Source organism: Caloenas nicobarica, chromosome 17, assembly GCF_036013445.1.
Source record: "Caloenas nicobarica isolate bCalNic1 chromosome 17, bCalNic1.hap1, whole genome shotgun sequence".
Taxonomy (NCBI): domain Eukaryota; kingdom Metazoa; phylum Chordata; class Aves; order Columbiformes; family Columbidae; genus Caloenas; species Caloenas nicobarica.
In genome coordinates this window covers 1535601-1551894 of record NC_088261.1, presented here as the reverse complement: position 1 = coordinate 1551894, position 16294 = coordinate 1535601, and the positions used below count along the sequence as shown (strand labels likewise).

At 45.1% G+C, this 16294-nt stretch overlaps 1 protein-coding gene across 9 annotated transcripts in view; it reads right to left on the bottom strand.

The window, feature by feature from the left end:
• ACACA (acetyl-CoA carboxylase alpha) overlaps positions 1-16294 on the bottom strand; it is a 121936-nt gene that overhangs the window by 78482 nt on the left and 27160 nt on the right. For all 9 annotated transcript variants that reach the window (XM_065646888.1, XM_065646895.1, XM_065646894.1 and 6 more), the window contains 22 exons: positions 16057-16189; positions 15282-15420; positions 14955-15064; positions 14426-14507; positions 13136-13234; positions 12432-12538; positions 11570-11680; positions 10871-11080; positions 10173-10343; positions 9519-9680; positions 9246-9409; positions 8289-8439; positions 7797-7900; positions 7539-7620; positions 6387-6532; positions 5688-5838; positions 4336-4470; positions 3297-3443; positions 2964-3152; positions 2284-2384; positions 1725-1813; positions 690-814 (listed from right to left, as the gene is read on the bottom strand). In XM_065646888.1, coding sequence (XP_065502960.1) covers positions 690-814; positions 1725-1813; positions 2284-2384; positions 2964-3152; positions 3297-3443; positions 4336-4470; positions 5688-5838; positions 6387-6532; positions 7539-7620; positions 7797-7900; positions 8289-8439; positions 9246-9409; positions 9519-9680; positions 10173-10343; positions 10871-11080; positions 11570-11680; positions 12432-12538; positions 13136-13234; positions 14426-14507; positions 14955-15064; positions 15282-15420; positions 16057-16189 — 2908 coding nt within the window. The remainder of the gene's footprint in view (positions 1-689; positions 815-1724; positions 1814-2283; positions 2385-2963; positions 3153-3296; positions 3444-4335; positions 4471-5687; positions 5839-6386; positions 6533-7538; positions 7621-7796; positions 7901-8288; positions 8440-9245; positions 9410-9518; positions 9681-10172; positions 10344-10870; positions 11081-11569; positions 11681-12431; positions 12539-13135; positions 13235-14425; positions 14508-14954; positions 15065-15281; positions 15421-16056; positions 16190-16294) is intronic.

Genomic DNA, 16294 nt, shown 5'->3' with positions numbered 1-16294 from the left:
TCAGACGTTCTCGGACTACAGCCAGGAGGAAGCGAGAGCCACTGCCAAGCCCAGGGAACCAAACGACGGCTCATTGAGGAAGAGCCTGTGAAACCCTTCCATGTGGGCTGGCTAATGCCACTCACTACCAGAAAGTCACCCACATGAAGGACCATAAAAATGTTGCTATTATGAAATTATTACCACAAAAAAAAAAATCTGCTTTTTGTGCTGGTCGTACATTGCTTTGCTTTCCAAGCAACTCCAGTTTCAGTACCATGAGCTATATAAACACAGCGCCTCTCCAAGACCCCGGAAGATGATGAAGCAAACTAAAGCAAGTATAAAGTCACAAGACGGTGTCTGAAAGTTGGCCCCTAACACCCTCTCACTGTCAGATTTAAATCTGCATTCTTATCTTCCCACAGATGCTCACAACTCACTTGCACAGTCAGGCTCCATTGCACTGGGACAGGCGGTCAGTGCAGCACAGCCACGAATCAGAAGGTGCCCAGACACCGAGCTGAACGGCACGTCCTGGGTCTCCTCTAACACCGGCTGAGACGCTCTAAGAACAACGCATGAAGAAGCTCCACAGTGCTGCTGTCACTTTCGCTACCGTCTTCAAGGGTGAGAGCTGTCAATTCAGTATCTTTCAAAGCATCAGACTTACAAGAAGCAAATTTCTAGAGCATCAAAAGACAACTTACAATGAGCATCGTAACGAGCAGGTTCTTCTTGGTGACCTGAGCATGTGAGAAGATGTAGTTCAATACAGCATTCATATCACTTTTGTTCTCTTCCCGAAGGGTAAAGACACACTTGTCATAGTGACCTGCAATCAGAAATGCACATTTTTGCAGTCTGCACACCTCTGTGTCAAGGAATACAAGCTACTAGACCTGTTTTTCTACATATATGCTTTGAGAATCTGCTTTGCCTGGTCCACACAATCAATTCTGGGAAGGAATTATTTCCACACACGCCTTCTCCACCTGCAAACTTTAAGCATCCTACTCGTATTAAAACAGTTTCACTACCAAATGCCTCCTTTGTGAGCAACAGAAAGAGAGAAATGGTGAGCTCAGTCTTTCATTCAAATGACAACCAGAATAAAACAGGAGCAAAAAGACTTGCAGCACCCTCTGCTACCAGCAAATCGAAGTAGAACTGAATGTGCAGTACCACTAGGTCAGTGCAGGTATTGGAGCAGGACAAGACAAAAGTGGAGTGAAATCTGAACTACCTGTAAGAACCAGAGCCTCAAAATCAGCCAGTCCTTCATTGCCACCTTGTGCCTGGACACAGCAGTGCAAGGCATTTATTTCAATTCTCAGTTTCAGGCTGAGGTTTGACATTTGTTCTTACAAACAGTGAACAGCTTCCTGGTATTTTACAGCAGGTGCAAATAACTCATTTTCTTTTGTTGACTGCACTTGGCTTTCTTACTACAGAATTCAACGAACAGGCAAGATAGAAATAAACAGCATGGTGAATTTAAACATTTTTCTCATTCTGATTTTGTGCAGATGCTCAGAAATCAGGAAATAAAAATCAAGCTTCTAATATGAAACCTCTACAAAACCCAGGCTCAGACTGGCAGACCTTTAAAACTAAAAAACCCTGCATAGCTGAGCCCCACCATAAAGTCAGACTCATCTTTCTTGAAGCGGGACCATGTGGACCTTCTGGGACCAAATGTGGTTCTTTCAGAAATCAAATCCTTGATGTGCTTAGAGACTCACCATGCTGAAACTGCGTCTCCACCTTGAGATACTGCCGGAGCAGATCCATCACCACTGCTTTCATGTGACCCCGAATACCACTGCGGTACCTGCAGAAACAAAGTCGTCAAACCCAGCACCGAGAGAGACGGGCACGGCCCTGCTTCTGAAGACCCACAAGTGAATAACACTCAACGCAAGTGGCAGGAGCAGCCTGTTTGCGTACAGAAAGAAGAGTACCTGGTCCTGAAAACCACTGGACAAGCCTGGTTGTTTTGTGAATATGTAACCCCTGCCGTTACTGTTGTGGGGTAGCATGGCTCACGTTTTGCATCATAAACATCCTTTGTCTTCTAAAAATACTCAAAACTCTAGACGCTGAAAGTCACGACACACACCAGTGGCTCGATGAAATGGCCAAGATGTCATCAGTGTCAGGACAGAATTTGAGTCTTTCTTCCATTTGGCAAAGGGAAAAGAGGAAAGATCTGTGTGCTCCTCACACCGGCAGCCACACGCTGACCTCCCTGAAGGACACGCAGGCTTATTGCTTGGGATTTCGACCCCGAAAACAGCTCACCTCTGCACGAGCTGCACAATGCTCTGTGTGTTCATGAAGAAGACTTCACGCTCCGATTTGCGGTTCAAGGTGGCCGCATGGCTATCCAAGATGTTGGCAATCTGAAAGAGAGCAAACCCGTGACAGTCCCGCTCCTGGGGGGGATTATCCGGCTGAACAACCAGCAGAGAAGCTGAGAACTTCCAGACACACCAGAGCAGAGCTCCAGCGGAGGGCAAACCTTAAATTGCTAAGAAAGTTAATGACCTGACAATGATATAAAAATCAATGCACAATATCGTATACTGGAGAAATCATCTTCCAACAGCTCATTACCCGATCAGGCTTCCTCTAGCCGCAATCATTTTCTTTTAAGGTTACGTTGACATCCCAAATTGCACTGCAGCATAGGTACCAGGCAAAAAGCAAGTAAATAAATGCCCACAAGGCCAGTGATATGATTAAACTGCTTCCAAACTGCCTGTTTAAAGCTATACTGAGCAGGGAACACACACCCTTCAGCACAGGTGAAGGAGGCAGGCCTTCAAGCTCAAGTGATACAGGTATCTTTCTTCACGAAGATCCCATGTTCAAAAGCATCTTTCAGGTCCAACTAAGCTCCAGATGACTTAAAGGAATTTTCTATCTCTCTGCCCCAAGACAAACCAATTTTTATTCCTGAATAAAGTGTGGTTGATCACCTGTTGGCTGGGAAACTGGCAAAGGACTGATGTGATGTTGCTGGCATATTGGGCCATCTCCTTCTTGATGGACTTCTCCACATTGGGTGGGATCCGTCCGGAAACACTGGTCATGATGTCCTGAAGTTCCAGCAGAGGCAAAGATGGATCCCTCAGCGTTTTCATTAGTCGCTCAACCCAGCCTTTCACCTAGAGACACGTCAGTGTAAAGACAAGCATGAAGAAAAGAATGAGCAGCAAGAAGAGAGAAAAGCAAAGGCTTTTCATTGAGGTCTTCTTCAATACTGTTTTGTCACGCAGCCAATCCAGGGACTGAAAAAGAGAACTGGGTACCTTGCTGCTGAAGTAGGGCTCTGGCAGGCAGTACCCGTTCATCACATTGACCAGGTTATCTAGGACGTAATGGAAGATGCGATGGAGCTTCTCGCCTCGCAGTGCCGTGCTCTGGATTTGCGGCAAGGTACCCGTGTGCAGCTCAGCCTGGAAACACGATGAACAGCAGTGTCAACAACCCTCCCCTGTGGCATCAGCCACGGTGGGAACACCCAGTCACCCTCATTTGGGGGCTCAGATTTAACTTGGAAGAAACCCCAGAGTGGAAAAAGCACTTGGTTGAGAGATAGAAAAGTTATGAGCTGCATCTCCAACAGTTCTATGTTGTGTACACCCACAAAATAAGCTTCCAGCCTCTCTCCCAAATACATTACAGTTGATCTCATTGTTTAGATCCAGGATGACCAAAAATCTCAAAGAAAAGCACAGGAAAAGCCAACAGTTTAGAGCTGACAATCACTTTCCACTCCCTGCACAACAACCTCCCACAATTTTCAACCAGCTATTGCTAAAGGAACAACAGAATCTCTACCACCACCACCAGTTACATCCCAGCCCATCATCCCTAAACGAATATATCTCTTTGCCTTTCACCCTAAATACAATCCATGGCCTAGGCTCCTTTTTTGTATTTCTGGATTTGCTACAATAGCTTTCACAGGGCCTGACACTCTTGGGGTTGGGATATCAACTCCCATCCTCCCAAGGAGGGTCACTTAAAGAAGAATACATGATTGCATAGGAATAGAACAGATAGAAGACTCCGGCCAGCTTCCACTATCCCAGCCAGCCACGTAGCTGCAACAGTACTGAGGTACGAAAAGAACACGAATGGTACGCAAGCTTAGCCTGAATCAGAGAAAGAGACAATCATCTGAGTCCCAGTCCTCATGTGAGACAAATAAATGGCAAAGTGACAATTCCAGTACAATGCACAGATCTGGAATTGGTTCAGTACACTGGACCATATCATACCTCTCTCCACATCACTCCCCTATTAAAACCACAACAAACATCTGCGCTCCCTGCAACTCCTCACCTGCTGAACCCTGCTGGGATCATCCAGCTGGAGCTTGGCAATCACGCAGCCTGGATCCAGCACTGCCCCTGGGCGTTTGACATAATGGATGCAGCCTGATTCTCCTGCTGTGAGTGTCATCACCATTTTCATCACCTGTAGCAAGGAAAACAGGTTACATACTCAGCTTCCATGTTCCCCAAATGGTTCCAGTTTGGTGAGCCAGCAGCCAGTGTCCTACCATAGCCAAACTAACCCGCACAAGCACCTTTTGCACTCAAAGGCTGAACAGCACACACATTGGGAATTAAACCCCAGACACTAGAGCAAATGGTAGAACAAATCAGCAAAAACAAACTAGCACAGCAGGAAGCCATCCTCAGGAACATCACCTGTTCCACACTGCTTGGATCAAGAGGTACTCAAGAGGGTCCCACATCCAACACAACGAACGAAGCAGATACAATTTACTGCTGCAGCTGCTGCACTCTAAAGATTGCAAGTGGGACAGCCGCTCTCCAAAGCTACAGCGACATGTCCACTTTTAGCAGGGAGAACCAGGACCACTTTCCAGAGGTCACAGCTCTCAGACCGCTCTTCAGACGCTTCCTTAGATCAACCATAGAAGCTCTTTCCTTTGGAGTGGAAGGGCTGTGTATGGAGGGAGGCAGCCCAGTTTTACCACTGCTGTACTACACACCACAACTGGGAACACAGGAATTGGCTCCTTCTTAGCCACGGCTCTGTTGCAGCATAAAAGCACTTACATAAAATATCTGGATCTCTGGCTTGATATTTTTCTCCTACACATTGTCCCCAACTGTTTAATTGCCCCTCTGTCAACACACCCTCCCCTCCCTCAAGTCTGTTCTGAGCCATGCACTCCTACACAGCCTCTTGCGCTTTCCTCACACCAATGCAGAAATTGTTCATCCTCCTCCTCTTTAAGAGTTAAGTAACTTCCAGGGGAGAAGGGAGGAGCGACACTTATCATCTGATCAACACAGAAATGATCAGGTCATCAGGGAAGTCTGCATTTGTTACTTAATCTTGGCATATAACTCTGCTTTTGAGCCTGTGTTAGTACTAAGCAGTAGTCAAGGTGATAAGCATGGTCTCACTGCTGAGAAGTTTTGCATATCACTTGGTATAGTGTCATTAACACTGAAATTTCAGCTGTTCAGTAATTTCTTCCTCACCCCATCACTCTCACTGCTGATTCCTGCATGAGCCCAGGTTAAAACCCATACAAAACTTGTGAATCATCCCTCATGCTCAACTCCCAGTTCCAAAGCATTCAGATTTTTCTCCCCAGTTTTTGGCTGGGCAGATTCAGCACCTACAGCCAAGTCACTTCTTTGAGACTCTTTTACCTCTATTTCTGCAAAGCACTGGCCTGCAAACACGTGTCCCCCATCTTCCACCACATACTGGATCAGCTTCCCAGCCGAAGGTGAGCGCAGAATAGAGGGATCGTTTTCCTTTTCAAACACACAGGTCTTGTTACCTATAGTGATGCGATACCTGGGAAAGAACAGGACAAATCACTGGAACATAATTTCTTGTGGAAATCATGGGAAGGGGAAAATCCATTCTCTCTTTCCCTGCTCTACTTCTCCATCTGTCACAGAACAGACACCAGCAGAGGGGGAAGTGGTTCCCAGGCCAGAAACCCGAGATTTACTGACCTTGTGGCTACAATCCCTGCAGGGAATTCTGAGGGAACACACTAAAATAGTGTATCTTGGATCTAATTCTAAGAAGGCTGCAGAGTTTCATCGATTTTAGGATTTTCAGGCTCTTTTTTTTTTAATAATCCAAAAGGGCACTTTTAAAGAACCGGCAGGAGAACATAGACTCCACAGCAGAACACATTCAGATCTTTCTTCTAACAGTGGCCAAGATCTGTTCCTCAGGCAAAAGCAGCTTCTCTCTTTAAACTCATCCATGATACACCTCGTAACCTCTTCTAGGACACAATTCCATTCCCAGCTGATCTTTGGGAAGCATAAAGTTACAGGTACCCCTAATTTTGGCTTGTATGTAAAACACTCATCCTAACAGGTTGCTACCTGTCCACCTCTTCCTTCATGTAGGTGGTGTAGCTGCTGCCGTCGTAGGACAGGAGCAGCCCCCCATCGCTCAGCCGGTGCACGTCAACCTCCACACACGAGCTGTTCATGATGACCACGTAGGAATTGGGCGACTGCCGGGTCACCTGCAATTTAAAAAAAAAAAATGTAAAAAACATTTGAGATCGCCAAGCATTTAGCTCTCAATAGATGCCAGAACTGACGCTGTCCATGAATCTTGATTTTTATCCTCTCACACTTCTGCATTAACAGTACAGGTTTGATTGCGCAATCATTTACCATTTCCTCACCCTGATCTACGTAAAAGTCAGTCATGCACTAAAATTTAATAATGAATGGGATAATTAAAAAAAAAGAGAGATTGTCTCACAGAGAAAGCAGCAAAATCTCTCCCTGGAAAAAGGGATCCTGTCATAGGCTCTGCCACCGAGTTCCTATTTGAGTCAGTCACATATTTTAGCTGCTGTTCAGTGCCCCTCTGTTTCCCATCAATGGGGTGCCAAGATAAAAGAACAGAAGTGCAGAGGTGCAGAATACCAACAGCTGCAAAAGCCAGTACATGCTCATGTCATTAAAAACTTCACCATAATAAATTTATCCAAATAACCTAATTAAGATTGCACAGGCAATCTTAAGTTTAATATTTCCTAACTTTTGTATGCTTGGTTTCACAACCTTTCAACAGTATTTCTAACACTGTTTTTTGTACACAGCAAAGAAAAAGCAACACTAAAGGGAAAAATTGCTTCGAGTTCTGTCCTGCTGATGAAACTGGGCTCCAACATCCAACAGAGCAGATTCACATATTCAGAAACATCAACTGAGAGTTTTGGCCAGCAAACAGGCAGTAGTGTTTGCCTATAACAGTGTACTCTTCACCACATGCAGAACAGCTCTTGACTCTGAAGAGTTAAAAAATTTAGAGAAACACACAGATATTGCAATGGAAAGACATGATGGGATATCATCATAAGGGAGATTGTACTGATTTCTTAACCCCACTAAAGCAGAGAAAATAAACCCTGCACAGGTTTAATTCCAATAATTACAAGTATTTCAAAGATTAAGCCAAAACCAGATATTTCCAACTAAAAGCAGCAAGAGGGTGGGTTTCCACACTGCACATCGTACCTTCAGCACGTATTTCCGTCCTTCGTAGATGAGTTCCACGTCCACAGTGTTCAGCAGGGTGTGAGCAGGCAGGACTTGGCCCCTTGAAGGAGAAGCACAAAACAAAACTTGCCTTCCAGAAGCCACCAAACAGCTCTCAGGGGCCCAAGCAGGTTCAAAGATGCACAATGGACTGTACTGTACTTGAACAAAACTTGTATATCAAAACTAATTACCGTCTGTTTATCAGCTATCTACCAGACCGGCTTGTGACTTTACCTTTCGAGAGAGTGCAGGAAGTTGGAGACGCTGTTTCGGAAGCTCACATCAGCCACGTGCAGAGCTCCACACACCACTCCCAGCATCGTGTCAGGCCTTTCAGCCTGGAAAGAAAGGCCACATCAGACAGTTACATCCCCTTTGGCGCAGTCCGTTCTGGACACCCTCTTGAAGAATCAACAGTCTCAAACTTGAGGCTCCACCTACATTTCCATTCTCATCTGACCCAAACTGCAAAGCAAAATACTAGCCTTAATTCCCATGTGCACTAAGATGCTTTTCTGGTCAACTTGAAGACGACTTTTCCCTGACAGAGATGACTTAGGATTTTGATATAAATGCAAATTAAGGCCAGTGAAAATGTTTATCCCTAAAGCTGTAAGTGGAAATTAAGCACGCCTAAATCCTTGTCCCCTGGCAACCAGCATGCACCAAGCTGGTCCTCCCTCCTCCTTCCCCTCCTCACTCCAGTTTTAAATCAAGCAGCTGCACCTGAACTTTCTCAGCAATAAGCCGATCCAACCAGCCGGTGTCGATGCGGTTCTGCTGGAAGCTTTCTGTTTCCAGCAGTTTAATCAGGTACTCCACCGTGGTTCGGAAATCCCCCCGGATGGACAGCTCCTTCAAAGCCACCACCATGTTCCTGAAAGAGAAAAGAAAACCTGTGATCTAGCCCATACTAACGGTAATGGGCAAACTGGTAACTCTACATAGTTCCCCATGAGCTGTAGGGAAAAACCAGTCTGAAGAAAACAGCAGAAGAGCAGGTGCACTGGAGCAAGATCCTGTATGACACGCTTGGGAAAGGAGGAGTATTGATTTGTTTCAATGTGCTGGTGGTGTGAACAAGAGCAGCTCAGCCAGCACCAGCTACAAGCCCAGGAGGTCCCAATGGTATCATCACCTGAGCATCCACCCCATGTCAGAGGGATACAGCAGACAGACAGACAGACAGACGTGTCACCATCCCACCCACAATGAACAGAAGGCAGGCTCCGGATGCTCAGTCCTGCCTTGTGAGCGGGTGCTTTAACGTTCCTCACACATAAGGACACTCAGTGGTTTATAAACCATTAGAAGGCACTGGTGTAACAAGTTATCAATGTTTTCCTGTTAGAAGCCTTCCACCTGAACGCTTTCAAACGGGGACTCCAACACAACGGTCGCTGTATCATACCCCAGCAGCAAATACACAAGGCAGGAATGAAGCAGAGAGCAAAAAAAACAAAGGGAAGTAAGCAAAAAGTGTAGGAATGTAGGTGCGACATAGTCGAATTGCAAAGCAAGACAGCGTGAGAAGCCTGACCATGATGTGGAAAACAAGGCAAAGAGGGAAACTTCTCTTAAAACTCCTAGAAGTAAGGAGACTTGTTTTAACCATGGCAGTTCGGATCAAAAATTAACAAAACAAGCAATTTCCAAGGTTCTACCACTATTCAGACTACTTACGAGATGGCTTCCTCACGATTTTCTCCCCAAGAGAAGCAGTGACCAAATTGAGAATCAGCAAATTCATGAAGCCCTCCTGCAGCAGCAACACTGAAATAGCCCCAGACATTCTTATTGCTGCGGAAATTCAGTTCCTGAACCGTACCAGAACTGGGCTTAAATCCCTGTAAAGACAGACAGACATTGCTATACATCGTAAAGAAACAGTAAATAACCCAGAATGAGAGAAGTAATTAGAGTGCGATCAGTAACTACTGAATTTTAAACACTGACCTCATCGGGATTCTCACTGGTGATCCGTGCAGCAATGACGTGGCCGCGTGGACAGGGGACGTGGGCTGAATTCTCAAAATCGATAGATGCATCTCCCCACGGAGAAACACCATACATCACTCGGATATCCTTGATCCTGTGGAGGGGAATCCCCATGGCAATCTAAGGAAAAATAAGAATAATGAAAATAATAAAAGAAACCCACCACTAAGTGAGTTTCTCTCCTCACAGAGAGATTTTTTTAAGAGCTGCAGTTCACTAAGGCTGAGCCATTATTGTCACCCACTGTCATGACTTCCCTTTGAAAAAGCAATAAATCAAGACAAATTCTTGGCCATTTTGCCACATCTATTCAAGCAGGAATCCAGGGAGGAAATGTGGGGAGTTCTCCATTGCCTGTCTGCACCCGAGGATACAGGCCATATTTAGCAGAGCTCTCTAATACTTTCTTTATATTCTCCCCTCCACCAGTACCAAGATCTGGCAATCTGCATAACGCCAGCACGTGATCCAGTTTTAACACAGAACCCCGGCTGCGACTCAGACCAGAGTCCGCCCCCCTGTTTTACTGAGGCTTCAGCAGAGCAGGTTTTTGACGCTCAACATAAACACAGCTCCAGCTCCCGTTGCGGAGCAGCACCCGGCCGGGCTCACCTGGAGCTGCGCTGCCGGCAGGTTCACGTCTGCCACCATCTCGGTGCACGGGTGCTCCACTTGCAGGCGGGGGTTCAGCTCCAGAAAGTAGAAGCTGCCGTCCTGACTGTACAGATATTCCACCGTGCCCGCGCTCACGTACCCCACCATTTTGGCCAGCTTCACCGCACACTAGGATACAGGAAAAGGGTATTTGATTGCCAGGCCCCATGCTCAGTTCATCCATCACACCCACTTCAGACTGTTCTGCTGGCATTTCTAAAACATCCAAAAGCTTGCGACAGGCCCAAAAACTGCTCAAAGAAAAGCACGTGGCATAGGAGTTTTGATTTCCAGGTTATTTATACTGTTTACAGAGGGCAGAGTTTGAAGTAAATATTTACAATAGCATTGAAAATTCATACAGCTCCTGCAGGTTGCTTTTATATGACAATATGCATTTAAAACACCTTTTCCTCCCATTTTTGGGGTGCACACATTTTTGAAGGGAGTTCTACAGCTCTTTGTCAGCAGATGGTGGATTCAGCCAGTTCTGGAAATGTCAGCGGTTGCCCACACTAAGTAGTTCAATACATGCAACCCTATATTGCTCCTTTAAAAGATTCAACAATGCCAAACTCTTGGTGATGTTTTAAAAAGAAATCCTGGCTGTTTCTGGAGTCTCCCAAGGAAAAGAGAACTTGCAGAGCCACCCTTACCTGTTCCATGTGCTCAAACACCACCGAAGTGGCAATAGAAGCAGGTGCCTCCTCAATAATCTTCTGGTGGCGGCGCTGCACGGAGCAATCCCGGCCAAAGAGGGAGATGGCGTTGCCGTACTGGTCCGCCAGGATCTGCACCTCCAGGTGCCGGGACTGCTTGGCCAGTCTCATGACAAAGATTGGGGAGCCCGGGACTTCTGCTTGAACCTGCGGCAGAGACAGCACAGAAACAGGCACATCGCTTCTTGTCTTGGTGACCATCATCCCAAGTTAAGTGTTTACGCAAGAAACATCCATAATATCTTGCATGGGCCACTAAAGGCTGAAAACACCCTGTGTTTGCTTGTATATAATTACAGTGCTGTTGCCACTCCTCTCAGCTTTCCCAGATAACCCATACACTAAAGAAGGCTTGTGTCCCTCAACATTTTTGAGTTACACTGCAGGTGCCCTCCATTATTTGGATTTATTCTGCATCTCCTATGATGTTTGGGCATTTGACAATCGTATTGGATACACAGATATATTATAATCCTACAAACATACAGAGCAAAGAGACCGCCAACCTGTGGTCCAGAGCAACTAAACAGGCTCTGACACATAATGCAGTCATTTTTAACATCTTTGATAGGGTGGTCTCAGAATCACCCAACCTGAACAAGTAGAACAAGAGAGCAAATCAATGGGAAAAGTTACCTGTCTAAATAGGTTGGGGAAGTCGTCTGCATTGTTAACTTTCCTGATTCCTTTTCCTCCTCCTCCTTCAGAAGCCTTGATCATGACAGGGTAGCCAACCTCCTCAGCAGCCTGACCAAGATGGGCAGAAAAACACGGGTAAGTACCAAAAGGCAGTAGAATCACACTGAAAAGATCATTATTTCCCTGTTGATTTGTGTCCAAGCTTCTATGTCTGACTCTACCTAGCAACCAAGACGTGAATGGGATAGAAATCAAATATCCCAGTTGAGAGGGTGCCTGTAGTTGGAAAAATCAGCAGTGATTTTGTGACCATCAAGAACTCCAGCCGATCGAGGTGAACACAGAATCTTTTGTCACTGCTTCACGCCATTAAATTCACAAACTCACAGAGAAGCTTTCGTATAATACAGAAAATCATTAAGCTGGGTAAGATGGAAAAATCATACACTCCACCCCCCCTCTTCACAAAGGAAAACTCCCAAATCCCGTATTGTGCCAGGAATATTTCTTATTCTAGAAATCTTCCTCAAACTGAAACTTAACAAAAGATGAAACCAAGTGTGAGGTCATGGGTCTCTATTAAAAACACCTTCTTCCTGCATTAAACAAAAACCAAAAGAGAGCTCTTAATGAAATAAAACTTCGGTCCCGTATTTTGTCTCCTTCTCCCAACTCTCACCCAATTCTGCAGGCTGGGCCCAAAGCTGGTATGTGAAAGATCACTTTCCAAGACTCAGTTCTGTGAGGCAGACTGTCTACTTCTAGTTTGTACTCCCATTAAAGATAAATCAAACATCTCTCTCTCTCCAGGCGAGCATGCAGCACGACCTCAGGTACCTCCAAAATAGGGGCCACCTACCCGCAGTCCGTCATCAGCGTCCTTCACGTAGCCTTTTTCATATAGTTCCTGAGGAACATTCAAGATACGCTTCTGAAGATCATTTTCCTGCCAGTCCACTCGAAGACCTGAAATATAAGCACGATCTTCTGAGCGCATTCTGCCACAAGGCTCAGCGAGAACACATATGCCAGACACCGGTGAAACGAAGAGCAGCCAGAGTTCCACAAGGAACCAGTCTGGGAGCATTCACAAAAGAGAGAATGTAGAATGTTAACAAACATCTCTTTTTTTTTTTTTTCTGGGGAGCAGATCTCTTAATCCAACAGATTATATCCTCCTTCTCCTCCCTTGTGCAATTCTGAGAAACGCACTGTGTTTTACAGTCTTTCGAAACTGCGTAGTTTCCATGGAAGCAGAGTTTTGTCTGTGTGCTCCAAAACTACACACTACACGGTTGAAAAGTAGAGACTGCAGAAATGCCAGATATTACAGCTGTACTGTTAGACTAACAGCATGTTACACGACACATACATTTTGCCTGACATATCCATGTATACTGTAGACACTATGTCTAAGCCTTGAATAATACAAATTTGAAACCCTAAACAGATGGAACATCACTTGGAACATTTTCTTGTCCACAGACACTTCTTAAAGATTAGATATGTTTCTGAAAAAAGATTAGGAAGATTTTGATAAATACAGAGCAATTTCGTTCTCACCACTGCCGCTCCAAGGAAGGGTTGGGATGCCGGCAGTCTGAGCCACTATTGAAGACGCAATTTTATCTCCCAAGGCCCACATCGCTTGGCTTGGAGGACCTGCAAAGAGCAAAACCAATGCATGAGAGAGACACAAGAGATACCAGACATTAGGGAAATGTCCAGAAATCTAATTCAGGTTCCATGTAAGAGGAATAAACAAACACTCCAGGCAGGGTTGCTGAGTGTCACATCTCAACTGGTATCCAGTTAACATTTCTGATCCAAAACAGAGCATGAGCTGTATCAGCCAGGACACCAAAAGCAAACAGACCAGAGTACTTTTGACCAAGGAGGAGGAAAAGGCAACTGAAACTGCCGCAACGCAACCACAGACACATCACAACGGCCTGTGAAGTGCCCATCCTGTTAGAGAAGTCTTGGCACTTGTGCCACTCTGTCCGTGTGCCCTCGAGCTGGGCCTGCTGGTACCAGGAACTGGCACAAGGTGCGTGCATCACATGCTACCGGAATAATAATTCAGTGCCCTGATTTTACTTGAAATGTGGTTTGCATCGGACTGTAGTGTATGATCGGTATGAGATTTAAACTGGAATTAAAATACAGCTTTTAAATCTACTCCTCTTCAACAGTCCAAAGTATTTCTGCGGTTATGGCTCAACCCACTGCAGATAAAAAGATCTGCTAGAAGCCAGAAGGTGATGCCGCTATCCCCAGGCTACGTTCAGACAATGGCTTTTATCACAAGTCCATCTTCAGTTTTCAACACAGCACGTGTCCAAAACCTTATCCAATATTCCGATCCATGTGGTTCAGGCTTACTGCATGAAACATCTTCAGCACTTGGTTAACGACATTGTTAACCAGATCACAGACCATGCACTGTTCATGTAAAACTCCACCCTTTCATAAAACTGAACTACAAACACCCTCTTTAAAGTGACAACAGCGACATTCAGATTTTGAAATAATCTGCTTTAACAGGAATCTCTTCTGATTTTGTATCTCATGACATTCAAAGATACATTGGAGAACTTGCCCCTGCTCCCATACAAGAACTATTTCCCGTGTCTGTCCAAACCTTATCCAGTTTCGCTAGCCTCAATGACAGGAAATAGAGCCACTGTCAGACAGCACAGCATGTTGGTCTGACTGCTGTAAAGAACACATCATCAGCCTTGCACTTGCAAACCATACCTCGTGGCTCTCAAATGCAGGATTTTCTATCTCACTAAACATACCCATCTTAAAATAAGGTCTAGACATTAGATCAGAGGTGTACATCCTCACCCATGAAAGCAATCCCGTTTTTGTGGAGAAGTTCTGGCAGTTTAGGGTTCTCAGATGCATGGCCCCAGCCAGCCCATACAGCCTGCACAAGAAAATAACAGAATTCACTCTTTGTTTTAGTAAAACAAGCAGACATAGAAAGAGTGCAGATACTTCAAGTCCTTCTTTTCCTCATGGCAAACAGCCTCATGACATTCAGAAGCCAGTGCAGCCCCTGAACCACAGGGCAGGCTCAATCTGAAGGGCCAGGGTCTCGCATCGTGTAGACAAGTCAAAGGCAGTTCTCAACATCTTGCAGCAGCAGCTAAGTGTAGGGAAGTGAAGGGGTGATGGGAACCCTCTGTCTCCTGCAGATACTCCTGCTGGGAACCCACCGCACTGTAACATGCATTGCCTTTTGGTGCTAGTATAGATTTGTAACTTCCATTTCTTTGACCTGTCTTTTTCCCCAAATACAGCTTGTTATTTGAGAAGAGAAGATTGCTTAGTGTTACCTTCTGTTTTGAAAACCGTCTTTGGCACTTCTCACCTGCACTGGAATCCGCTTCGCAATATCAAGGATGAGCTCCACATTGGCATAGTTGTTGTTGTTCGGTCCTCCTGGAACTGGGACGTAGTGATCTGCCATTTTAATGTACTCTGCAAACACAAAGAAGGTCTCATTTAGATTGCAAATCTAATACACGGAACTTGGTCTAAAACTTCCTAAATCTACAGTACTGGAAGTGCTTAATCTCCTCCCTTGACAGAACAGTCCGTGATGCAGTGGAGATCCGTTCAACTTCTCACAACCCTGCGGGCACACAGGTCTGTGCCAGGAGAAGCTCGTGCACCTTCAATCATCTTTACAACTCACCTGCATTTGCCTTCAGGTCCTCAGGAGTCACCATGACCACAAATCTGATGGCCCGCTCATTTCGAAACATCTCGTAAGACCAGCGGCGGATGGACCTCATGCATTTCACTGCTGCAATGCCATTATTTGCTATCAGGACCTGAGCACACGAGAAACAGAGATGGAACAGAGTCTAAATAGCACAAACCACTAAACAATTATGAAAACAGTTTTTCTCTGCAGACTCTTTGTCCAGTTTTGGGGCTGTGCGGGTTCATTAGCCAGCATTCAATTCAGTAGGAACATTTAATGGCCCATCAATCAATTCAGAAACCAGTTCTTGCTCGACCATAAAGATTTTAATGTATTATGCTTTGATTGGATTAAAGAGCGAAGGACACATGAGAACAGGCACAACGAGTGGGTAAAACTTCTGATGCCTGAGAGGAAGAGACCTCATCCACTAAACGAGTACCCATTTTTAAGTACATTTCTTAGTGTTTTTTCCAGTCTACTTTTGTTATATCTGTTTATAAATCCTTCTAGACCAGCAGAAGCACTCTGGCTCACTCCATTTTGTTTTTCCTGTCACACTAAGCTAAAACAATGGGATGTTTATTTATCATACATAAAATAAAATGGAAACAGAATTATTACAGGTAGAAGTACAACTTTCAAATTCAGGAATATCAATATTCTGGTATCTGCAATGTACAGTCTTAGAGAGAGAGAAGTCATAGCTCAAGAGAAGGGAACAAAATGCAATATGCTATAGCCAAAAAGGTCAGTAACTTACCTTTTCAATAACTTTATTCCCTCCAAAACGAGTAACAAATTCTGCAGGAGAAGCCACAGTGAAATCCCGCTGCACGTCAACTTTCTTCCTGTCCCGGCCTTGCTTTACAAGGTGCAAACCAGACATGCTGGGCCTAAGGGAATTTGTGGAGACAGAAAAAAGCAACTTGGCAGTGCGGATGTACACAAATACCAGAGGGTACGTGAAAAATTTGTAAAGTTCCCCTTGAGCATATTCC